Source organism: Raphanus sativus, chromosome 2 (genome assembly GCF_000801105.2).
Source record: "Raphanus sativus cultivar WK10039 chromosome 2, ASM80110v3, whole genome shotgun sequence".
NCBI lineage: Eukaryota > Viridiplantae > Streptophyta > Magnoliopsida > Brassicales > Brassicaceae > Raphanus > Raphanus sativus.
The window spans coordinates 40,605,381-40,629,032 of record NC_079512.1 but is presented as its reverse complement, the minus strand read 5'-3'; the positions used below and the strand labels follow the sequence as shown (position 1 = coordinate 40,629,032).

General features: G+C 42.4%; 6 protein-coding genes across 8 annotated transcripts; 2 read left to right on the top strand and 4 right to left on the bottom strand.

Annotated features, from left to right (window-relative positions):
• Window positions 1–978: 978 nt before the first annotated feature.
• Window positions 979–3,441, bottom strand: LOC130508424 (L-type lectin-domain containing receptor kinase I.7-like). Its single transcript, XM_057003942.1, has one exon. The coding sequence runs from the start codon at window positions 3,362–3,364 to the stop codon at window positions 1,358–1,360; it is 2,007 nt and encodes a 668-aa protein (XP_056859922.1). The 5' UTR covers window positions 3,365–3,441; the 3' UTR covers window positions 979–1,357.
• A 614-nt stretch (window positions 3,442–4,055) lies between these two features.
• LOC108846123 (E3 ubiquitin-protein ligase RSL1-like) lies at window positions 4,056–12,273 on the bottom strand. The gene is made up of 4 exons (XM_018619332.2): window positions 11,577–12,273; window positions 4,835–5,598; window positions 4,437–4,738; window positions 4,056–4,358 (listed from the first exon to the last, which is right to left on the bottom strand). The coding sequence occupies exons 1-4, from the start codon at window positions 12,216–12,218 to the stop codon at window positions 4,174–4,176; spliced, it is 1,893 nt and encodes a 630-aa protein (XP_018474834.1). The 5' UTR covers window positions 12,219–12,273; the 3' UTR covers window positions 4,056–4,173.
• A 225-nt stretch (window positions 12,274–12,498) lies between these two features.
• Window positions 12,499–14,076, top strand: LOC108843863 (tRNA-splicing endonuclease subunit Sen2-2). 2 transcript variants are annotated; one of them, XM_018616999.2, is made up of 3 exons: window positions 12,528–12,633; window positions 13,017–13,092; window positions 13,177–14,076. In XM_018616999.2, exons 2-3 carry the CDS (start codon window positions 13,069–13,071, stop codon window positions 13,930–13,932), a joined length of 780 nt encoding a protein of 259 aa, XP_018472501.1. In that variant the 5' UTR covers window positions 12,528–12,633; window positions 13,017–13,068; the 3' UTR covers window positions 13,933–14,076. The 2 variants fall into 2 exon arrangements, with proteins under 2 accessions (XP_018472502.1, XP_018472501.1); XM_018617000.2 differs by lacking the exon at window positions 13,017–13,092 and having other exon boundaries at window positions 12,499–12,633.
• Window positions 14,077–14,259: 183 nt separating this feature from the next.
• LOC108843862 (tetraspanin-3-like) lies at window positions 14,260–15,835 on the bottom strand. The gene is made up of 2 exons (XM_018616998.2): window positions 15,289–15,835; window positions 14,260–14,729 (listed from the first exon to the last, which is right to left on the bottom strand). The coding sequence occupies exons 1-2, from the start codon at window positions 15,799–15,801 to the stop codon at window positions 14,385–14,387; spliced, it is 858 nt and encodes a 285-aa protein (XP_018472500.1). The 5' UTR covers window positions 15,802–15,835; the 3' UTR covers window positions 14,260–14,384.
• Window positions 15,836–16,654: 819 nt separating this feature from the next.
• Window positions 16,655–20,717, top strand: LOC108844129 (interactor of constitutive active ROPs 3). Of its 2 annotated transcripts, XM_018617342.2 has the most exons (4): window positions 16,655–16,921; window positions 18,276–18,368; window positions 18,646–18,820; window positions 19,049–20,717. In XM_018617342.2, exons 2-4 carry the CDS (start codon window positions 18,349–18,351, stop codon window positions 20,429–20,431), a joined length of 1,578 nt encoding a protein of 525 aa, XP_018472844.1. In that variant the 5' UTR covers window positions 16,655–16,921; window positions 18,276–18,348; the 3' UTR covers window positions 20,432–20,717. The 2 variants fall into 2 exon arrangements, with proteins under 2 accessions (XP_018472844.1, XP_056859918.1); XM_057003938.1 differs by lacking the exon at window positions 16,655–16,921 and having other exon boundaries at window positions 18,250–18,368.
• Window positions 20,718–22,025: 1,308 nt separating this feature from the next.
• LOC108844553 (dof zinc finger protein DOF5.3) lies at window positions 22,026–23,191 on the bottom strand. Its single transcript, XM_018617824.2, has 2 exons — window positions 23,035–23,191; window positions 22,026–22,907 (listed from the first exon to the last, which is right to left on the bottom strand). The coding sequence occupies exons 1-2, from the start codon at window positions 23,056–23,058 to the stop codon at window positions 22,188–22,190; spliced, it is 744 nt and encodes a 247-aa protein (XP_018473326.1). The 5' UTR covers window positions 23,059–23,191; the 3' UTR covers window positions 22,026–22,187.
• Window positions 23,192–23,652: the final 461 nt, after the last annotated feature.

Sequence of the window (23,652 nt, the reverse complement as noted above, 5' to 3'; positions counted from 1 at the left end):
AAGCCTAGGAAAAAAAAGCCTGGAATGATTATGACAACTAGGATTGTTCTTTAAATGATGGTTATCACAAGTGATCGAAAGTAGACACTAGAGTTAGGTCCTACCTTGTCAGCCTGTAATCTTTGTGATTTCTTAATTTAGCCCTCTAGGTAGGTTAGGTGCAAGAGAATACATCCTCATATGAACAACAAATCAAGTCAAGAAAGCTGAGATTCAACCACTAGAGCATAAACCTCTTCTTCTGCTATTCAGAATCCATAAATTACATTTTCTTTCATCGTTTGGTAAATATCATAGTAGTACTAGTAGCCACAGTAAGAGCTGTATACGATTAGATAGAATTCTTTTACACGGCACAACCTATATTCCACAAAGGTCTAATATAATAGTACATATATAGGATTATTTACTAACTACCCACGTAAGCAACTTTTTGTGTGGCAGTATGAAAGAGTTTATTAGTGGTCAGATACCTGCATCTTGTGTAGATTTCAACATTTTCTAGATAACTGCTAATGAGAAAAATCCAATAATCAGCAGGGAACAGGAAGTGATCCCAGAATAGCAAGAAATAATGCAACTTCAAGATATTGTACCACTTCTACCATGGAAGCTCTTAGTTATGGACCTTCTGGTGTGCAGAGAACCCCTAGTTTCACAGACATCTCGACTTCCTAAGCTGACAATTCTAACTGTCAAACTCAGAACTAAAACCATTTTCCAACATTTTGAAACCGTCAGTCCGTGGACTGGGATCCAGTCCACTCATGTCTCTTCCCAAAGGTTTCCTTCAAGCATAAAAAAAAGCACCAAGCATATATGTAGTGTTTATGTTGCCCATGTGGTGGTAAAAAGCCATAACAGAACTTATTAGCCTTCCCTTTACCTCAGCATCTAACATAACATCAGAAGCCTTGAAATCTGGGCGTATAACAAACTTGGTGAGCTCATGTAAGCACAAATGAGAGCCGAAGCAAATATCAACAATAATGAAAAGTCTATACCACTAGTAATCTAGCATAAAAGTTAAAGATTAAACATGCTGTGTCTTTGATGTTTGCCAATTCTCCGACATAAAATATATATCATAACCAGATCATTGCAGAACAACAGAAAAATTGGTTGACTCATTCCCAAGTAAGGAACAACAGCTGATAAAAAAAAAGTATCTCAGACAAAGTTCAAGCTCTGAAGATCTATGATAGGCTCACGCCTTGAATAAAAAGAGTGACATCAGCTTGCTTTGCAAATATTTAGCCGCCAAAATTTACAAGAAAGACCATTCGTTTTTTGTTTTTTGATGGAGTATATTGTCAATACTAAGAGACCAAAGAAGGGGCAACTTTGTTAGAAACTTTCACCGTCCCCTCCCATAGACCACCGAGTGAGTAACAAACATAGAGTTGTTGCCGGAGGAAGATGACAGTGAGAGTGAAGGGATCTGTGAAACCGCCATTGGAGTGAGAACTCCAATCCCCGGAGAATGCGGCCAAAACTCCGGCAAATCCACATTTCCATTCACATACTGCACAACCTGTTCCATACTCGGCCTCCCCTCCGGAGCAAGATTCGCACACAGCAAACCGAGTTTCAGAACCCTCTCCACTTCCTGAACCGAGAACTCTACCAACCTCGGATCTCTAGCATCAACCAAACAAGACCTCCTCCAGCAATCACAAACCCACGTGATCAGAAACCGTTTCTCAGCAGACAACGTGGACTCCACAGGCCTCCTCCCGCAAGCTACTTCGAGCAAGAAAACACCAAACGCATACACGTCGGTTCCGGTGGAAGGTCCCATCGTTATAAGCTCAGGCGCCATGTAACCGACTGTTCCCACCGCAGCCGTCGTGGTCGGATCAGCTCCTCTGTCGTATAGCCTCGACATACCGAAATCTCCCAGCCTTCCGTTGAAGTCTTTGTCCAGCATGACGTTAGCAGCTTTGATATCTCTGTGTATAACAACCTGGTCAGCTTCCGTGTGTAAGTAACTAAGAGCCGAAGCGATGTCTTTCACAATCATAACTCTTCTCCACCACGGAAGAGACGGTTTGTTATGATCGAACAAGTAATGGTCAAGACTACCGTTCGGCATGTACTCAGAGACTAGTAGTAACTCGCGTTTCCTCCTGCAGTAACCAAGAAGCGGAACCAAGCTCCGGTGTTTTAAGCTCCTCATGCAAACAATCTCAGCTACAAACTGCTTCGTACCTTCCTCACCGTCGTGTGATACTCTCTTCACAGCCACTTCTCTGCTTTTAGAGAGTGTTCCTCTGTAGACTTCGCCGAAACCTCCTCTCCCAAGAAACTCGTTTTTACTAAACCCTTTCGTTGCTTTGTATAGAGACTTGTAGGAGTATCTGAGTGGACCATAGTCCTTCTCCCACTCCTCTCTTACTTCAGCGTACAAGTTTCTCCTATACATGTAAGCTCCAAAGAGAAGCCCCAAAACCAAGAAAGCTATTAAACTAAGCAGAGCATCCAGGGCCAACGATGGAGCCTGATGTTTATTATTGCTAGGGTGATGAACTTTAGGAAGCTTTGAGATGTCAATGCTTTGAAGGGACGCCATGGTTTTGCTGAAACTCCACCCGAGTATGTACTGGTAGCTCATGATCGACCCGGTTGCACCGGAGAACCCGAAGAACATTCTTCTACCTTGCACAATCTCGGTGAGATCGATGGATGTCGACGACAAGAGAGGACGGCTCGGTTTCTGGACTTTGAGAGGTGCCAGTGTAACGTTGAGTGTGTTTCCTTGGTAATCAACCCAAACCTGAATAGGATCTCCACTCAGTAGCTTTACGTCTATGTTTCTACCTTCTCTGTCCGAAAAATAAGAAGCGTTGGCTGAGAGTTTAGACACCGGGCTGTTCACATCGATCCCAACGTGGTTATCACTGATGTCTTTCAGCTCCGGAGCTAGAGCAGTATCGAGCTCTATCGCCAGCACGCGCGTGGAGGTGGATCCGTTCGAAGACGTGTTGAAGATACCGAAGAACCTTGTGGGCTCGGCGTGGGTGAAATCCGTGGAATGAGAGACGACGAACGCCATGCCGTGTCCGCTCGTCTCGCCTGCTGGGAGAAGTGCGCAGACGAAATGCGTGGAGAAGGAGACTGGTTCGGATGGTTTGTAATCGATCGGTTGCTGGAGGAAAGCGTGGCCCATCTGGCGAAGCGTTGCGTTTGTGAGCTGCAGGGGGCCGCCACCGTGTTGTGGGAGGATTCTTGCACCACCGTCGAGGTGGAGATTGTTGCCTGCTTGGTCGAAGTTGTTGTAGACAAACGGTGGCTCTTGTTGAAATGATGAGCGAAGAAAATAACATATCATCAAGACCATTCTCAGAACCAATCCTTTAGTCATTGGTAATGAAACTGAGAGAGATCGTTTTGCTTCTTTTGTTTTGTTTTCTTTTAATTATTGCATTTATCTGCTCCAATGGTTAGCAATTAGTATCTCTTTTACTCTCTCTAGCTGTATAGAGTGTAGACCCACATTGAATATGACATAAAAAGTCAACTTACGACTGCTTCGGAATCTGTATGGTAGATTACGTTTCTCTTACTAAAGACTTTTGAAAACATGTCTTAGTCAAGACAGAAAAATGAATTCCAAGAAGAAAAGTAGAGGTGTAGAGGAAGGGACCTGATGAGGTCTTTTGTATTTATGTAAGAGGAAAATGTCAATAGACTGATCACTAAAGAAGATAAAGGACGGTGAAGATGCAAAAAACCAAATTTCTCATAAGTTAAAAACGGATTTGGAAGTTAACTAAAAATTCAAATCATTAGAACTTTCAAGTTGACTGACTGATAACGTTTCTAAAGTTATTTTGCCGTATGAATTACGAGGAGGCGAGAGATATTCTCCGACGTTAAGATAATGCATAGTAAAAGTAATATGAGGTGGATGATTTTCTTCATATAATAATAAGCATAATAGACGTTATATTTAAGTCAAGGTCAGCTTCATTGACTATTTCAACCCCACTATTAACAATCAAGTACATCATATACACTCATATTACTAGAATGTGAGTTATGAATTTATGGATTCTTTGTTGTGCAGTTAGACATGAACTCACATACCAATCTAACCCTATGAACTATTGTAGTCAATCATAATCCATCAAACCCATCAAACTCATTAATGAAGCAAGTAGAAAAGAAACCTCAGTCGTAGTCAGGATGGAAAGGGTTGGAGTAATCATCGTATTCATAGCCGTCCGAGTCATAAAACGTAGCGTACTTTCCATACTTTCCAAAGTATGGGCAGTCCTCACTTGCAAACTCCACACCCGGGTTAAGCATGTGGTGAAGAGCCTTGTACTCCAGCATCCGGTGGGAACGGGGCACACCTACATGAATTTTTCCAACAGATTGTTATTTCAGAATACTCGACTTTAGAGAAATTTTTTTTGAAAGGGCACATTTACCAGGAGGCAGTTCGGAGAAAGGATCAAAGGAATCTTCAGGATTAGCATCATTCATATTCTTCTGCCCAAAACCAAATGGGAAGTCACCAAAGCCGTAATCAGAATCTTCATCATCCACGTCGTAATCTGAATCATAATCTTCTTCATAGTCTTCTTCATCATCATAATCATAGTAGTTGTTAGTCCCCACACAGACTTGACGCGTGAAGCATGCTTCCTCCAAGGTGGGGCAGTGTTTAGCACAAGTCCCCGTCTCCTTGTTCCATTCTCCTCCACAGTTGTAGCAAAACTCAAACCCACATCTAACGACAATACAAAATGAGATATGACATTAATATATATGGTTAAAGAAGACAAAAAAAAAATTGAAACGCAACAAGTAGTAGATAGAGAGATACCTGCAAGTTATGTGATTGCATCCCTGTGTAAGTTCAATCACGTGTTGGCACTTGTCACACTGACACCACGTTTTGTTATTCGCGAGAGAGTTTAGCTTCACATCATCTGCTGGAGGATTAGGATGCAGTTTCTTGTACTCGGTGCATGACACCTTCCCATGCCACTGGACTTTACAATCCACACAGAAGAGTCCACGACATTCAACGCACCTCCTAACTCCAGACTCAGGGTACACAGAGAGCAAGCTCTTGGCAGATTCAGTTATCTTGGTTTTGGACATCAAAGCCGAACACCTAGGATAAGGGCAGTAGACTCTCTCCGCGACAGGTATCGCGTTATCTTTAATCCTTTGCTTCCACATTTCGCTCAGTTTCGGAGTCAAAAGCCTGCGACACGCATCCATAACCATCTCGGACTTGCAGCCATCGTGAGGACAGTTTGGAACCGTTCCGTGAAGCAGCTTCACCTCCACGTGCTGCTTCACGCAGTGGAAGCAAAAGCGGTGACGGCATTTACCAACGGAAAACATGCGCTCGAGATCGAACTCGCTGTAGCAGATGAGACACTCCTCTTTCCAAGCTACTTTTGCTTGGCGAGCAGCTCCACGAGGAAGTATCGATTCCCTGGCGAGTTTATAAGCAAACTTAACTTCGTTTCCAGATACCAGAACAGGCTGAACAAACGAGAATTGTTGCCTGATCTTCTGCAGATCTTCCATCAGCATGGAAATCTTTTTTTGCTTAGGCACCCAGTTCCCCTTGACCTGCATTGAAAAAAAAAATACATTTTTTTATGAAACATAGTACAAGAAAAGTGATACGTATGAGGCCACACATCCACCGATCTTGTATCAGTACTCTCGCAGGGCCCGTAAGTGAGGAGAGGGAGTGGAGTTCATTGGCCCAAAGAGCGTTGGTACTTGAGGGCAGGTTCTAGAAGATGGATAAGGAATAAGGGAATAACGGCTCTGTTGCTGAGTCACAGACAGGATCACGTGCGTCGTTGGTCACCAGGAGAGCATGGGATCACGAGCCTTAGCGTAACAACTTTTGTATAAAGAGAGAGAGTAGAGAGAGGAGAGAGGTATCGATTGTATTGTGAAATCAGTCGAGAGGAGAGTGAGAAACTCCTAAGAAAAACTCTTGTACTCGCTTTCATCAATACAAAGTTCTTTATTTTCTTATTCTCTGATCTTATACAAGTTCGATACATCAAAAGTGTATCATTTGGTATCAGAGCCTTCGAATCTGGGAACCATGCCTCCGAAAAAGGATCCTGAGGTTACGCTCGAGCAGATGCAGCAACAAATGAGTCGGATCTCGCTGGTGGAGCAGGAGATCTCTCGTTTGGCGCCGATAGAGCAGACGATGAACGTGATGCAGCAACAACTGGCTGTCATGTTCAGTCGTTGGGAGGTTGAGCAGAAGGAGAAGGAAGCCGAGAAGGTCAAGCTGCGAGAGTTGGAGAAGGGAAAGGCACATCAATCTGTTGACCTTGTCTCTGAACCAACGATCGGGAGCAGAGTTGATGATGAGATCCTTCACCGGAGCCCGACGAAGTTTCCGACGCCGTTTCTGATGAGTGAAGACGGTTATTTCAGCCGGAACCACCGGGGTCAGGGATCCAACCTTAACGACGATCCCCTGCCTTGGCGTCAACCGTCGTGGTCCCGCCGTGTGGATATTCCAACATTCGACGGTTCGGAGGTTGAAGGATGGATCTTACGGGTGGAGGAATACTTTGAGTTGGGGGAGTTTATGGAGGACGAGAAGCTACGACTGGTGCGGCTGTGTTTCTCCGGTGATGCACTGTTGTGGTACCGGTGGGAACGCACTCGCAACCCCTTTCGTACGTGGGAACAGCTTAAGCATCGTGTGTTAACTCAATACTCGACGCTTCAAGATGTCTCCGCCGGCGAACGTCTGTTGAAGATTCTTCAGGAAGGAACGGTTCGTGAGTATCACAGAGATTTCATCAATCTGGCTTCTCACGCGCCGGAAGTTCCTGAGTCGGTGCTGGAGTTCGCCTACATGAATGGGTTGTTGGGTAAGATTCGTAAAGGGGTGAAGATGCTGGATGCTCGGGGCTTACAACACATGATGAGAGCTGCGTTGAAGGTGGAGGACTGGGAGACGGAGGAGGCGTTAGCTCCGGTCAAACCTTCGAAGCAGATGTCTAGTGGGCCATCTCACACGAGTAAGCCCATTAGCGGTGTGCAGGCCCAGACTGTCGCGCAACCCAAGCCCAAAACTCAACCAACATTTCCTAATGCGACACAGCGGGGAATCGGAGCTAGGGCTGCGACAAATCATGGCCGCCTCAAGCCTCCGTTTCGTCGTCTGACTCCGACGGAAGTGGAGCGATGGAAGGCGCAGGGGTTGTGTTTCAAATGTGATGAGAAGTTTCACCCCAACCATCCGTGTGCTCAAGCTCAGTTGACGGTGATGCTGCTTCATCCTAATGGTGTCGAAGAGGAGCTGTTGGATGAACCATGCGAGCTGGAGGAAACTGTGGAGGGGGTCGCAGCTTTGGTAGCGGAGGTATCAGTCAACTCAGTGGTGGGGATCTCTTCACCACGAACAATGAAGCTTCGGGGAGTCATTCAGAATCGGGAGGTGGTGGTGCTCATCGATAGCGGAGCCACACACAATTTCATCTCCTCAAAGCTGATTGCCGAACTGAAGCTTCCTCTGAGCTCCACGAGGAGCTATGGCGTGCTGGTAGCTGGGGGAGTGAATGTACAAGGCAGAGGTGTTGTGGATGGAGTGACGTTGATCCTGCCTTCGTGTCAGTTCACTACCAGCTTCCTTCCCTTGGAGTTAGGAGTTGCAGATATCATCTTAGGCGTGCAATGGCTTGACCCACTAGGCGAGATGCGGGTGAACTGGCAACAGCAGTGGATGAAGATTTGTGTTGCTGGCAAGTGGGTCGAGTTGAAAGGCGACTTGAGTTTACACTCTGAAGCAGTTTCATTGAAATCCCTCTGGAAGATTGTGGAGGCGGAAGGGGAGGGAGTTCTGGTGGAATTTGGCAGTTTGCAAACTGCTGAGGAGGTCGTCGCAATGGCTCTACCGGAGGAGTGGAAGGGGTTATTGCAGCAGTATGCTCCTGTATTTGCAGAACCTACGGAACTTCCACCATCCCGCGGGAAAGAACACAGCATCACTTTGGAGGAAGGAGCACGACCTGTCAGTGTTCGGCCCTTTCGATACCCCCATATACAAAAGGCCGAAATTGAACGTCAGATTGCGTCCATGCTCGCTACGGGTATCATACAGGAGAGTGGAAGTCCCTTCTCCAGTCCTGTACTCCTCGTGAAGAAGAAGGATGGCAGCTGGCGTTTTTGCGTGGATTACAGGGCACTGAATAAGGTGACAGTTCCTGACAAGTATCCGATTTCGATGATCGATCAGTTGCTCGATGAACTCCATGGCGCACAGGTGTTCTCCAAATTGGACTTGCGTTCAGGATATCACCAGATACTTGTGAAGCAGGAGGACATCCCTAAAACGGCTTTCCGCACTCACGACGGTCACTACGAGTTCCGCGTGATGCCCTTCGGGTTATCAAACGCTCCAGCAACGTTCCAAGCTTTGATGAATCAAGTATTTCGTCCCTACCTCCGTCGGTTTGTCCTCGTCTTCTTTGACGATATCCTGGTCTACAGCCGTACGGTGGCAGAGCACAAGGAACACTTACAGATAGTTCTGAAGGTTCTGCAGGATCAAAAACTTTATGCGAACTTCAAGAAATGTCAGTTTGGGAGCTCGCAAGTGGAGTACTTGGGCCATGTTATATCTGGAGATGGTGTTGCAGTGGATGGGGAGAAGGTCAAAGCGATGCTTAAGTGGAGGGAGCCTAAAAATGTCAAAGAGTTGAGGGGCTTTTTGGGTTTGACGGGCTACTACCGCAAGTTTGTCAAGGACTACGGGAACATTGCAAGACCGCTTACTTGTCTGCTACGGAAGGAGCAGTTCGTGTGGAACGTCGCCGCAACGGAGGCATTTCGAGCACTCCAACAAGCTATGACTACTGTCCCGGTCTTGGCGATGCCTGACTTCGAACTTCCGTTTGTGGTGGAGTCGGACGCCTCGGGGTTTGGGTTGGGCGCCGTTCTCATGCAAAACCACCGTCCTATCGCTTTCTTCAGTCAAGCTCTGACTGATCGACAGCGTATGAAGTCTATCTATGAAAGGGAGCTCATGGCAATCGTCTTTGCGGTTCAAAAGTGGCGTCATTACCTGCTGGGACGTCATTTTGTGGTCCGTACCGATCAGAAAAGCCTCAGATTTTTGATGGAACAGAGAGAGGTGAACCTTGAATATCAAAAATGGTTGACTAAGCTGCTGGGATTCGACTTCGAGATCGTGTATAAGCCTGGCTTGGAGAATAAAGCAGCAGATGCACTGTCCCGACAAGTTACTCCGCGAGAACTCTTTGCTGTATCCATGACAACCGCTCTACAACTGGAGGAGATCGCCTGTGAGGTTGATAAGGATCCAGCGTTACAACAGCTGCGTTCTGAGGTGCAGACGGATGCTACAACACACCCTGACTACTCAGTGGTGCACGGGAGGTTGTTGAGAAAGGGTAAGCTTGTCCTGCCCAAGACATCGTCACTAATTGGAGTGATCATGGCTGAATATCACGACGGCAAACTGGGGGGTCACGGTGGTGTTCTAAAGACACAGAGGAGAATTGGGGAGCTGTTTTTCTGGGAAGGGATGATGACTGACATCCGACGCTACGTTTCAGCTTGCCAAGTATGCCAACGTCACAAGTACTCCACGCTGACTCCAGGGGGTCTGCTCCAACCATTACCAATCCCTGCAAGAGTGTGGGAAGACATCTCTATGGACTTCGTTGAGGGTCTTCCCCGCTCCCGTGGGATGAACACTATTATGGTAGTCGTTGACAGGCTTTCTAAGTACAGCCACTTCATCGGTCTCAGTCACCCGTTTACTGCTACTGATGTGGCTCTGCTGTTCACCCAAGAGGTAGTCAAGCTTCATGGCTTCCCGCGTACAATCGTGTCTGATCGTGACAAGATCTTCACCAGCGCATTCTGGAAAGAACTGTTCCGCTTGTCAGGGACACGCTTATGCTTTAGCACCGCTTACCACCCCCAGTCTGATGGACAGACGGAGGTAACCAACCGCAGCATGGAGACGTACCTTCGGTGCTTCGCTAGTGAGAAGCCTAAGACGTGGGCTACGTACTTAGCGTGGGCAGAACTGAGTTACAACTCTGCATTTCACTCCGCGTTGAAGATGACTCCGTTTCGTGCGTTGTACGGCAGAGACCCACCTACATGGATCAAATTTGAGACGGGTTCTACGACGAATGCTGAGTTGGAAGGGCAGTTGAGAGATAGAGATGCAGTGCTAACTCTGTTGAAAGAGAATCTACACCGCGCTCAGCAAATGATGAAGGATAGGGCTGATAAACACAGAAGAGAGCTCACTTTTGCAGTCGGAGATTGGGTCTATGTGAAGTTGAGACCTTACAGACAGAAAACTTTGGCAAGGAGGCTCAATGAGAAGCTTTCGGCTCGCTACTATGGTCCGTTTGAGGTTGAAGCACGCGTGGGACAAGTGGCTTATAAGGTGAAACTTCCTGCCGGGGCAAAGATTCATCCTACATTCCATGTCTCTCAGTTAAAGAAAGCAGTGGGGGAGACTGGTGACAGTTTACCCTTGCCTCCTCAGTTGAACAGCGAAGGTGAACTGGTCGTCGAGCCAGCAGCAGTGTTGTCTTCTCGCATTCATGGTGGTACGGGTCAGAAAGAGGTTCTCATTAAGTGGAAGGATCTGCCTGACCATGAGTGTTCTTGGGAATGGGTGTCTGCTATCAAGAAGAGGTTTCCGGGTTTTGACCTTGAGGACAAGGTCAATTTCGTTGGGGATGGTATTGATACGTATGAGGCCACACATCCACCGATCTTGTATCAGTACTCTCGCAGGGCCCGTAAGTGAGGAGAGGGAGTGGAGTTCATTGGCCCAAAGAACGTTGGTACTTGAGGGCAGGTTCTAGAAGATGGATAAGGAATAAGGGAATAACGGCTCTGTTGCTGAGTCACAGACAGGATCACGTGCGTCGTTGGTCACCAGGAGAGCATGGGATCACGAGCCTTAGCGTAACAACTTTTGTATAAAGAGAGAGAGTAGAGAGAGGAGAGAGGTATCGATTGTATTGTGAAATCAGTCGAGAGGAGAGTGAGAAACTCCTAAGAAAAACTCTTGTACTCGCTTTCATCAATACAAAGTTCTTTATTTTCTTATTCTCTGATCTTATACAAGTTCGATACATCAAAAGTGTATCAAAAAGCTTGATAAAGAATCATAACAATAGCAAACACACAAGCATAGGACTTTAGGGCTCACAGTCTACACTCTAATAGCTATTGAAGGTTCTTTATATCTCAAAGCAAAGAGAAATAAGAATGGCCTAAAAAATTATCACACGATATAAAATGAAAGAGTAGTCATTACAACTCTTTTCTTCAATTTTTTTTTATACAAGTTGTTATTTTTTTTCTCTAGTTATAACAGTTACCGAATGAAACCCCAACAGAGAAATAAACACACTTAGCTTACATATTTTTTTTATTACAGAACAGAGGAAACTTGAACCAAACAAAAAGAACATACCTTTCTACACGGATTCAATAACAGCAAGAGCAACAAAAAGGAGCAAGTGAGAGTGAAGCATAACAATAAACAGGAAAAGTCTGAAACTTACGTATTGGAAAATGGGATAAAAGTCGCAGAACACAGCAACACGTTTGATCCCCAGCTTCGAGGCTTCGGTAAGCCCATGTGTCAACGCCTTAATCTCCGCTCCTTGACGGCTCGTGTCACGGCCAACAAGTTCCCCCTTCAACTCAAACAACAGAGTATCCCTCTGGTCGCAAATCGCAACCCCAAATCCAGCCGCCACGTCAGCCATCATCTTCCCCTTCCCAGTCACACTCTCTTCACTCACCAAACCCTTAAAGTAAAGTCTGTACAACACATCTCCGCTAAACTTTCCCGTAACGGCCTCAACCGTCGAACCACCCTCCCCGCCTGATTTCGCCGAACTAACAACCGGCGGCGAAGGTCTCTTAGGGACATACACATACTCATTTCGAAAGTTACCGACTTTAGCGTTAGGGTTTCTCCGCTCGCCTCCCCGTGCACCACCAGCGGCTGCCACGTGGGTTTTCCCATTTCCTCCGCGACGCGCATTCCTCGAAACCCCTCCAGGCGCCGAACCCCTCCAGGCGGCAGCGGGAGCAGACGGTTGCTGCTGCTGCTGGTGAGGAGTACGAGATCGGGAAGAGAGCGGCTCCTCCGTCTGGAAACGGCGAGCGTTGTTGGAATCCGAGCCGCGACGTTCCATCACTTCCCTTTAGCCTTAGGGTTTTACTCTCGTCGTGTAAGTGAAGAGTGGTGGTTTCTTTCTTCGCTCTCTGCTACTTACATAGGCCTTTTCGAAATGTGTATACTACAAGCTAGCGCAAGTTAGTCACGCACGTGTGTGTGTGTTGACCGTCAAACTAAAATAAACAAGAAGAGAGCGCAAGTTAGTCACTCACGTGTGGGTGGTGCAAGATATTTATTTTACTTGGTTGACTTTTAGTCAAAAGGGCATAACCGTCATTCGCATTTGTTTCTTTTTAAGACAGGTAAGTTGCGTTGTTTACTCCGCCGTCGATCAATTCTTCAATAGCTTTGTCCAATTCCTCTGCTCCTTCGGGTCGATATCGCGGCGGATTGATAGAGAAGTTAAACCGACATCAGACACGACAAATCAGGTAACTCATGTGTTTTTGAGTTTGGTAAGTCGTGTTTGTGAATGGATTTGGTATCAATTAATTACTTTGTTTGAATTCAACTTCTAGAACCATGCATTTGATTTTGGATGTATATGCTGTGGGCAATTTGGTGCGTGTTTCTGTGGATCTTTTTAGATAAAAATAGTGAAGAGAAACTGTTCGACAAAATGTCTGAGAGAAGACTTTATTTTTATGTGCAACTCTGAATATTTTTATATGGGAAGTGTGATTGTAGCTTTCTTGAGAACGTGCGTTTGTTTTATCTTCATGGTTATTTAGTCTCGATTCTTCATGATCTGACTGACACATATCTGTGCTTGAACTACTCAAATCTTAACAAAAAATACTCGATGATAATGCAGAAGTTATCGTTGTTGAGCAAGTATAGTTCCTAGACTATATGATTTGTGGTTGATGACAAACCTTAAGCAGAAGCATGTACATTATCTTTAATCAACATTACATGGGTTTTCTTTTTGTATTACTATGAACAAAAGGTCTGGTTTTTATTGCTATTTGCAGCTTAGTTCCATGGGACCAAGATGGAAATTTAAAGATGCTGAAGCAAAGGCTCTTGCAGAACCTATTTCCAAATCTGTCTCAGAGCTCCAGCTATCTCTAGCCAAAACAGAGTCATCCGGTTCCCTCTCGAGCTGCAACGTGCTTCTAGCCGTCGAGCCAGAGCAAGCTGACCTGCTCCGCCGCTGTTGTTTCGGCATATCCGCTGAGAAAGTCAAGAAATGGATTCAGTTGTCCTTTGAAGAAGCTTTCTATTTGCTCTACATCCTCAAATGCATCAAACTCACCCTTCAAGGTCGTTGCTTGGAGAACGAAGTAGAGATATGGATGTACATGAGATCAAAAAGACCGAACTTCCCGGTGTTTTTCAAAGCTTATTTACATTTGCGTTCCAAGAACTGGGTTTTAAGATCAGGGCTGCAGTACGGTGTGGATTTCGTGGCGTACCGTCACCATCCATCTCTTGTCCACTCTGAATACTCTGTTTTGGTTCAGTCTGGTGATAGTGACCGGTTAAGAGTGTGGTCTGATGTCCATTGTGCTGTTCGGTTAAGCGGAAGTGTTGCCAAAACGTTGTTAACTCTCCATGTCAGTGGTAATTCTAACAGAGAGGATGTGAACCTGCCTATGTGTTTGGAGAACTACAGAGTGGAAGAGCAAACTATAAGTAGATGGAGCCCAGAACTCAGCCGTGAAGATGAAACCACAACCCCGAAACCAAAAGTTACCACCAATGTGAGTAATTTGGCAACCCCATGAAGAACCGGTCCCGGTTAGTTGAGTGCTGGTTTTGATTTTTCACATCATTCTCTAAGCAATTTTGTTTTCAGTTTTAGTTGAGATAGTGAGATACACAAACATTTGTTTTCTATAGTTTACAAATCTCATACGCTTTTAATTCTAGGTATCTCGTGTCATTTTTATTGACCAAGACATTCTGAATGGTTGGTTCATACATTTGAAAACAAGTTATTGTACACTTATAAAATGATAGTTCTAATAAGCATAGAGAGAGTAATTACAACTCACGTAATCTACAAAACATCGAAGATAGTGATCATAATCAACATATTCATACGCATCCTAAACATTAACATAAAGTATTATAAAACAAAGCTCAAAGTTATATAATTACAACAACAACCCATAATAGAGTAATGGTTTTTTGTGAGTTGCATTTAGTGATCGACATTGTGGTTTTTTTCTAGTCATCAAATCTCAAAATGACTAGGATGAGATTTGGTCATCCTAGCCTCACCGGCCGGTTCGTCATTATCCATCCTCTTAACATTACGGTAAGCCGCATAGGCGATCACATAGAAGATAACAAGTATGATCAAAACCACAATGTTGATCACAGATACTTTTCTCCAGCTCTGTTTTAAGCTACCAAGGACACCAGCCTTGCAAGAGCTACATTGGTAACATAGCAGTCTCTGGTCATTGTTCCACAACATACAGTCTGGATTCTGTCCAATCATATCTCCTCCTGGAATCCACACTGTCTCGTTCACGTACGTGTATCCACATTCTGTTGGCGGCTTGCAACATCCTGACTGCAGATTTGAGACAAATATAGATCACATAAGTTTCGTTAGACTGGAAGGGCAACACTGTATCACACACACACACACACCGTTGAAAAAGGTCTTGCATGTGTAAAATATCGAACCAAACCAGACCATTCTAGACTCAATTGTTAGGACAGAAGACACACTTCAACAACTACTCATTGGTTTTTAGAAAAAAAAAAAAAACAACTACCCATTGGATCTTTCTATTTTCATATAATACTACTTGGTGACTACTAGATTTTGCATGGCAGTTACAACTTTCAAAATAGTAATGATTATAGGCCAGAATATGATACGAATAAGTTTATGAACAAAAGTGCAAAAGCCAGGACACATAATTTAGGAGCCAGACAAATCCACTCATGGCCTCTTACATGCTAAAAACAACTTTATTTATATTGAAAATAAATAATAAAACTTCTATGTTTCTTGGTTACACAAACTATATGTTTCAGACTTTGAGTTAGGTCGTTCAAGAAGTGTTTTTATGTTTTATGTTTTGGAAAAACATTATACTAAAAACTTCTAAATATTTTGTTACCTCAATAGGACTAAGCCTTCTGAAGTTAAACATGAGTGGAGTTTCAGGAACACCATGTAAACGTCTTCCTATCTTCCTACAAACTCCAGAATCTCTAACACACGACCTGATTTGCCCCCAGTATCCATCATCCGTGACCCGGTCCTTTAACCAACCCGAATAATCACCGAGATAATAATCAAGATACCTCCGGTTCATCACAAACCTTCCCGAGCCTTTATCAGTGACCGCGTAAGCAAAGATAATGAAACCAATGAGAGCAGCTATTACAAAGAACATGGCGAAGAGGTAAAGCCACAAGAGGAACTTGTTACGGTAACAAGCTCCTGCGAAACCGGCTAAGGAGACTACCATGATGGAGATACCGATGACGATGAGTGGCCACTGGAGGAATCTCATGCAGTCAGTGGTGTTAGCTCGGTTGCTAAGCCATATTCCACCGCCGAGAATAGGAATGGATAGGAGGAAGGTGATGAAGTTTACGAGGCCTATAAGATTGTTACTCGTTCTCATGGCGTTTAAGAAAAAAATAAAGAGTAAGTTTGCTCTATGTTATTGTGAGAGTATGTGTGTTGTTGATGTAATAGCGGTGATGAAGAGGTGGTGATGAAATGTGAGTTAACATCAAAATATACATGAGCATGCTGTTTGACTACGACACGTGGTAAGTGACGGTTAGATTGTGTGTGTTTGTTTTTGGTTATATATACACGTGAATACGTGATCAGTGTAGAGTGTGTTCACAAACAAGTTTTCTGAAATACAGAGATCAACAACTCATTATAATTTTTATTTTCTTTGTATAGAAGGTTTAATATCTAGCTAAAATATTCAATTGGTAGTGTGAATGTAACGGCAAGAATAAAACAGATAGATGATAGTATTATTAAATAAGTTGGGTCCTCTGTGTCCTAAAATGCACTTAACGATAAAACTGGATGCTTTATAGCTTTTCAGCTATGTTCAAAGCTTTGAAAAAGTTTTCATCGACCGACCAAATACTATCATCAGTCACCTCAATCCTAACCCCCTTTTCCGGGCGTCGCAACCACGCCTTATAGTAAAATCTTATTATATGTAAAATTTTAATAATATAAATATTATTGAGTGTTTAAGAATTAATTATTGCAAAATTTTATTGGTAAATTAATGGGCTTGCCGAAAATATCAATGAGCTTAACTTGTGGCCCATTTAAGCGAGTAGATTTTACGGTTTCAGTCGTGTGTGAAAATACTTAGGTTTCTGATAATAATGAGTTCAGAAATGAGTTTTTCTAAGTTTTGATTTTCTTACGAGTCATAAGCCTGCGACCGGAGAGGCAAAACTTAAATCATTTGTTGATAAATACAAGTGATTAAGAAACAAAACTGTATATAGTACGTAGGGTATATAAAAGATTCCCGGGTCTGAGACTTGGAACATGTTTCTTCAAACCGGAAATTAAAATTCAAAAACTATCAAAACGACAAAGGAGTACGCTTTGTCTTGCTGCGTTTTGGAATAATCTTTTTGTTCACTTCTCTCCTCCTCTTTTCTTTTTTTCTCAGACTACTCACTGCCCAAAGCCACTACTCAAGCATTATCTCTCTCACATTACTCTTGGACTCCGCCAAAGTAAAAAAAAAAACTCAGGTTTCGCTTCTCAAATCTCTCTACCAATTTTAAGTTCTCACATTTTCTTTTTACAAAAAACTGAATCTTTACTTCAACTAGTGTAAGGTGCTCACTCCATTTTTGTTCCTCTTTCATGAATACACTTGCTTTCCTGGAAAATGTAGTTTCTTTTCCGAGTAAAAAAGTTCTGTTTTTTTTCCTTTCTTGTGATCATGGGAGAGATGAATGTTTAGTTACAGTTCAACATACATGGTGGTCGCATTAGAAAAAAAATAACTATTTATTTTCTTTGTTTATGTAGGTTTTAAGGTTTTATGTTTAAAGCTATTTCTGTGCTGCACTGTGATTGTTTGCTAATGCTTTTACTTTAAATCAACCTGATGATTGTTTGCTTCACTCAAGTGGTTTTTATAAATTAGATTCTCCTTTTTCATGTAAAAAGTTTTATCCAGGAATCCAAATAGATTTTTTATTTTTTTTGTTTGCCTTGTCTTTGAGTGAGTATTAAATCTGTTTTTTATGTAAAAAGATGTTTAAACTCAATTATGATTCATGATAGTTGTTCTTCAACGTCTATAAGTCCCCTCCTCCCACGGCAATAATAGAGGAGATGATGGAACTTGACCTGCAAAAATTACAGTTTAGCCCTCTTGTCTTTGGTTTAGTAGTGGGAATCTGGTAGGGACATAAAATAAATCCTACCACATATTATACTGCTTGTGTGGTTGTGGAGTAGGACCACCTTGGTTACCAACCTTCATGATGATAGGTTGTGAACATTACATAGTGAAGAGGGGTTCCCTTCTTTTTGTGACTTTATTATAGTCAAACAACTTGTGTTGTTAACATCAAATGGTTTCAATGTCAAGATATGAGATAGTCCTTTTTTATGTTGTTTGGCTAAAAACTCCAGAACGAAAGCTCAGTTATGCAAGTCTTTGAAATCATCTTTTGGCAATATGCTTTTTGTTCACCTGAGATTGTGACTTTAATTGTGATGACTGTACCTCTCTTTAATATATTGACTCAACTGTAATATTCTCCTTTGAGTGAAAATATTATAAGATTTTGGTTTGTGGTGTTCTAGAGCTATGATGAGTGAACAGATTCAGTTAGGCAGAATAGTCTTAAGAAGCAAGAAAGAAGCCATGCGGTTGTTATGCTTGATCAGGATACAATGCAACGAATCTCTATGCCAACAATATAAGACATTAGTAAAAGAAAATATTTTGTTTATTAAGATGTTAATTTTCTTCGACCTTTTCTTTGCAATAACTCCCATCATGATTTCTCTGCTGAACTGTTAAACATGTCTCCCTCCATCTTCATGCATTAGATATTTATGAGCTCTCAACAATTCTTGGTAGGACAGGCTCCACACTGAAGAATCAAAGAAGAAGCTGGAAAGATACTCATCTTGTGCATTGGAGGGATAATATTACAGTATGCAGACCCAAAAGGCAAGGTAAATCTTGGTTTATCTTTCTATAGTTTCTTTGCATTTATGGCTGATTCTTCTCCCCTTTTTTGTTGGTTTCCTTGTGAGAGTTGTTTTTCTACACTGAATCTTAAAGGTTGCATTCTTTTGTGGTCCTCAATACTTATCTCCTCGCTCTAATAACATCTGATCACAATATTTCTCTTAGCCAACATTTGCTTGCAGCTCTTGAGTGTGAAATCTTCTTGGTTTTTACTTATCATCTTTTTGTTTTCTAATTTTTTGTGTTGTGTTTGGGGAACAGTAATGGATCTCCAGATGTTCCAAAGAAAGTGTCTCCTCGAGCTGCTCGGCCACTGAAGATAACAGCGCTAGACCCTGACTCTTCTTCATCTCCCATCTCAGCTAATAACAGAACACCAAAGAACAAAAGTCCAAAAGTTCTGGACCGTAGGTCTCCAAGAAGCCCTGTCTCCGAGGTATGTTCCTCTTTTATTTGCATGATCCAAGCTACAAGCCCTTCCATCATAACATGTTTCTGTATTGACTTTCATGAGGAAAAAGTTAGCATACATTTAATTTTGGGATATAAAATATAGGTAGAAACATTTAATTTTGAGTAGTTGAGTTCATTCAATTGTCTGTTTCTTTTTTTTCTCTTCTAGAGATTGCCGTAAACACTTGCCATATGTTTGTTTTGCTAACAGAAGAAGAGGCCAAGCAGAATAACAGAGCTTGAGTCACTAGTCTCACAGCTTCAAGAGGATCTGAAGAAGGCGAAAGATCAAGTCACAGTGTCTGAGACATCAAAGAAGCAAGCAGAGCAAGAAGCAGAAGAGTCCAGGAAACACCTCGAACAAGTTTCCTCCAAGCTCCAGGAGAACCAGAATCATTTTCTGGAATGTGATCTGGAGTTTGGTCCCACTGCTGATGAAAGGACAGGATTGGCTTTTGTTGTTCAGGAGATCAGACAGCTCAAGCTTCAGATCGAGATGGTGGCTTATTCTGAAGCTGGTCATGTGAAACAAGCCGAGCTGCGTAACTCGGAGGTTCACCTATTGAGAGGGAACTTGATGGAGACGGTTTTTCTAGTCAAGAATTTTAGGAACCAGCTTAAGGACTGTGAGGTGTCGGAAGCTGAAACGGAGGCTTTAGCCACCGAGACTCTTAGGCAACTGGAGAATGCTAAAAGGGCAGTGGAAGAGCTCAAGTCAGATGGCACAAAAGCAGTTGAGAGTTATAAGAAGATGGCTGTAGAGCTTGAACAGTCAAAATCAAGAATGGTACTGCTTGAAGCTCTTGTGAATAAACTTCATGCCAAACCTGAGGATTTGGATAACCAAGACTATGAAGAAGTATCTTCCTTAAGAAGTGAGGTAGAGAGACTGAGAGGGGCTCTAGAAGCTTCTGATAAAAAGGATCAAGAAGGGAATGTAGAGGCTTCTTCTCGGTTAAGGATACAAGCTGAGCTCCAGTCTGAGTTAAAGATTGCTAGATCCGAGATAGATGAGCTGAAGGGGAGGCTGGTGGAGAAGGAAACAGAGTTACAGTTTATCTCAGAGGAGAAAGACAACTTATACCTGAAACTGATGAAGAGCAAGAAGGAGACAGATGTAGAAACTGAGGTGAAGCAACTCAAGGAGGCGGTGGAGAACTTAAAGGCGGATCTGATGGATAAGGAGACAGAACTCCAGATAGTTTCAGATGAGAACGAGTCACTGAAGTCAGATATCAGCAAGAGGGAGACGGACGTGCAAGACGTGCTGGTGAAGCTAGGGATTGCGATGGAAGAAGCTGACAAGAGTAGCAAGAGAGCGGTGAGAGTGACTGAGCAGCTTGATGCAACTCAAGCGTCGAACTCGGAGATGGAGATAGAGCTCAGGAAGCTGAAAGTTCAGTCAAACCAGTGGAGAAAAGCTGCTGAAGCAGCTACGGCCATGCTATCTGCTGGAAACAACGGGAAGTTTGGTGAGAATTGTGATAGAAAGAACTCTGCTTACTCTGAGGATGTTGATGATGATGTGGCAAAGAAGAAGAATGGGAATGTGCTCAAGAAGATTGGTGTTTTGTGGAAGAAGCCTCAGAAATAGATTTGGGGGAGTGACTGATATAATAATCAGGTAACGTTGATTTGGAGTTGGATTATAAAAGACCATCCTGTGACTCTGGTATTGATGTGTATTTAGAAGTTTGGGAACTATGTTCTGGAAAAGATTTGAAGCTGTAGTAATTTTATGTTAAAACTGTTAAAAGTTGTATCCATGAGGATTACTGAGCCAAGTGAGGCCCAACTTAGAAGGGTTGGATGTTTACTGAGTCAACAGTAAGGCCCAACGAGTCATATAGATAGTATCGGCCCGGCCTCTGTGTTATTGATATTAGGCTCATCTTTTTTTTCTCTACAAGATGATATGTTTCTTCTTGGTTAGTTAGCCTTTCCGTTTCTAGTTTCTATGTTCATACAAGAAGGGAAAAACAGAAGAAAAGAACGTCACAACAACTATTGATATTGGGTTCGATAAGCCCGAGCATAGAAGATAATCTTTGATGTCTACAATGAAATGAAAATAAATAATTTTTTTGTACAACAGAAAAGCACTAATGCTAATTGCTAATACCACAATTCTAAGAGATAGTTAAGAAAGAGAGGATAGAAATAAAATGTGCTCTTTGAAAACAAAATCGAAAGGTGATACATGATTTATTCCATTATTTAAGCTTCCAGAGAGTATAGGAATGTTTTGGGTCTAAAGAAAGATGTAACTAATAGTAGAGATGAGAAAGTGGAAGTTTCATGAGTTTTGATTCAGATTTTAGGTTTGGTAGAGTTTCACTAACCCGACATCTACAATATGTCACTATGTCAGTTGTTGATTGGATCTTCTCTGATATCCGACAAAATAAACTTCAACACCTACCTATTCTTTTTTACTTGTTCGATCACTAAACTCCGATAAGTAATATACTATAATGTAGTATTGTAATTGGCCTTATACGATCAATCAATTAGTATATACTATATTATAATATATGTATGCGTGTTTCTGTATGTATAGTGTATACATAAACACGTGTTTTTGTGTGTAGAGCAACGAGCCAACTACAAACCAACAAAGATATTTAAAACATTCTCTTAACTTTTAATCGGATAGATTAGCAGATGTAAGCATATTGGGTTAGGTGAGATCTTTTCTAGTCATCACTCATCATTACTTCAGGTCTTACGTTCTCACCCCCAAATAATCAGTATAAACTATTTAACTCGTGATTTCAATTGACTTTCGATTGTATCTTATCAAAATCTCTCGTCTAAAATCAGCAGCTAGACAAAAAAAGAAAGAAAGACTACTAGTATGTGGCAGTATTAAATTATCAATCAGTCCACATTATTAAGAGATATAACTATTAATTAGGATTCAGTGACAGAAATAGAATTTAGGGTTAAACACACAGATACATCAATTTCAAAAAAAAAAAACACAGATACACAACTCCATTCATTGCTAATCATATCTTCAGTTGTTTATTCCAGAAATTATATGAACTTTTCCAAAAAAAATGTTTTTAAAACTTAAGAACAAAGGAAATGTCACATTTAAAACATAGGAGTGAAACACTGAACATACAAAAGAAAGAAACTCAACAGTTTAGATGAGAAATAGAAATAAACCCCCCCCCCCCCCAACACCCCATATTGCAAGTTTGAAACTCTTTTGAAAGAGTGAGCCCTAATATATCTATATTTCCATAATTATATATCATGCTATCCCCATCTTTCCTCCCAGTAACTATATGAAACTCAAACCCTAAATTAAACCCCAAATAAAATTGAGGTTTTAAGTTGAACTACATCAATGCACCAGAATTAATGTAGTTCATGTTGGTCCAAATATCTCTCCCTGAATCAAGCTGATCTACATGACCACCTCCTCCCATGTTCATCATCCCAAAGCTGTCTCCATTCATCTGCCACGGAAACCCCCATAAGACCTTGTTTGGATCACTCATGGCCATATCCAAACCGCTGCTCCCGGTTCCAAACGCATAGACAGCGTTTCCCTTTTGCTGAGTTGTTCCAAACACACTCTCCACGTCAGACGGATGAGAGCTACCGAACCCTACCTGTGAAGAACTCCCCGGAGGTTGCTTGTTCAGCAATGCAAAGGCTAAGCTTAGATCAATGTGGTCATTGTTACTAAACCCACCGAGACTCGCCGCTGAGAACGCTGGTTCCGGGGTGGTTCGGAGGCTTCTTGTCGTTGACCGTTTGTTTTTCCGGCAGCCGCCTCCAACGGGAATGTTCCTTAGGGTTCCGCCTTTGGTCCAATATCTCCGGCATGATTTGCAGAAGTAGCGAGGCTGAGAGAGGCTGTAATTGTTGTAGTAGCAAAACTTTGTGTTCGTTGAGTCGCAACGTGGACATCTCACAGAGAGCTCCGCTGGCTGTGGCCTCGCCGCCCCAGTTGCCGGAGAAGGTTTTTTCTGATCGTGGTCTAATTGTGTTGGGTTTGACAAACATGTTACTCCCATGGCTTCTCTTGCTTTGTTATAATTCCCAAAAACATCCTTTAAGAAAAAAGAAAAAAACACATCAAGATTCTAATTTAAATAGAGAAACCCCATCAAGACTTTAGTTCAAATAAACAAAACCAATCAAAATGTTATAAGTTGTGGATATTTGTTGGAGCTTTACCTGTTGCTGTAACAAATGATCCATAAGAGCTGAATCTAAGAAGCTCCTCGAAGATTATTAGATGAGTGTGAGCTTTTGTCTTGAGATATAAGAGACCAATGGATATGATTAGAAATTTAAAGTGAAACAAAAGAAAAGCCAAGCATATGTATATATAGATGGGAATGTGGGAGGAGAGAGTCACACAATTATCGTGGCCTCGATCCAATAATATTTATGTAATAGAATATTCTAAGATTATTAATATCTCCTTCTTATTAATCAAGAAGCATTTTTAAAGAGTAAACTTTGGTTTGTAAGTTATTTACGGGTGTGTCATGCTGACGTGTCGGCACCATATTCATTCTCAGCCGATTTGTATATTTGCCCTCAACTCATTAGAATAATTACATAAGTCTGCCATTATCATATAATATACTCTCATCGTCAAACATTAATATAATTCATCGAATTATTTAGCATTCAATTCCGATTTATCCGTTTATGGCAACGTTCATATAATTGCGTGTATGACTTAAATGTTTGAATTTATTGTGTTTTGTTTCATTTGTTTATATATGGGAAACTCGGCTGGTGGACTTTAATTTGGTGTCAGATTTGGTGAGTACTATGATTTGC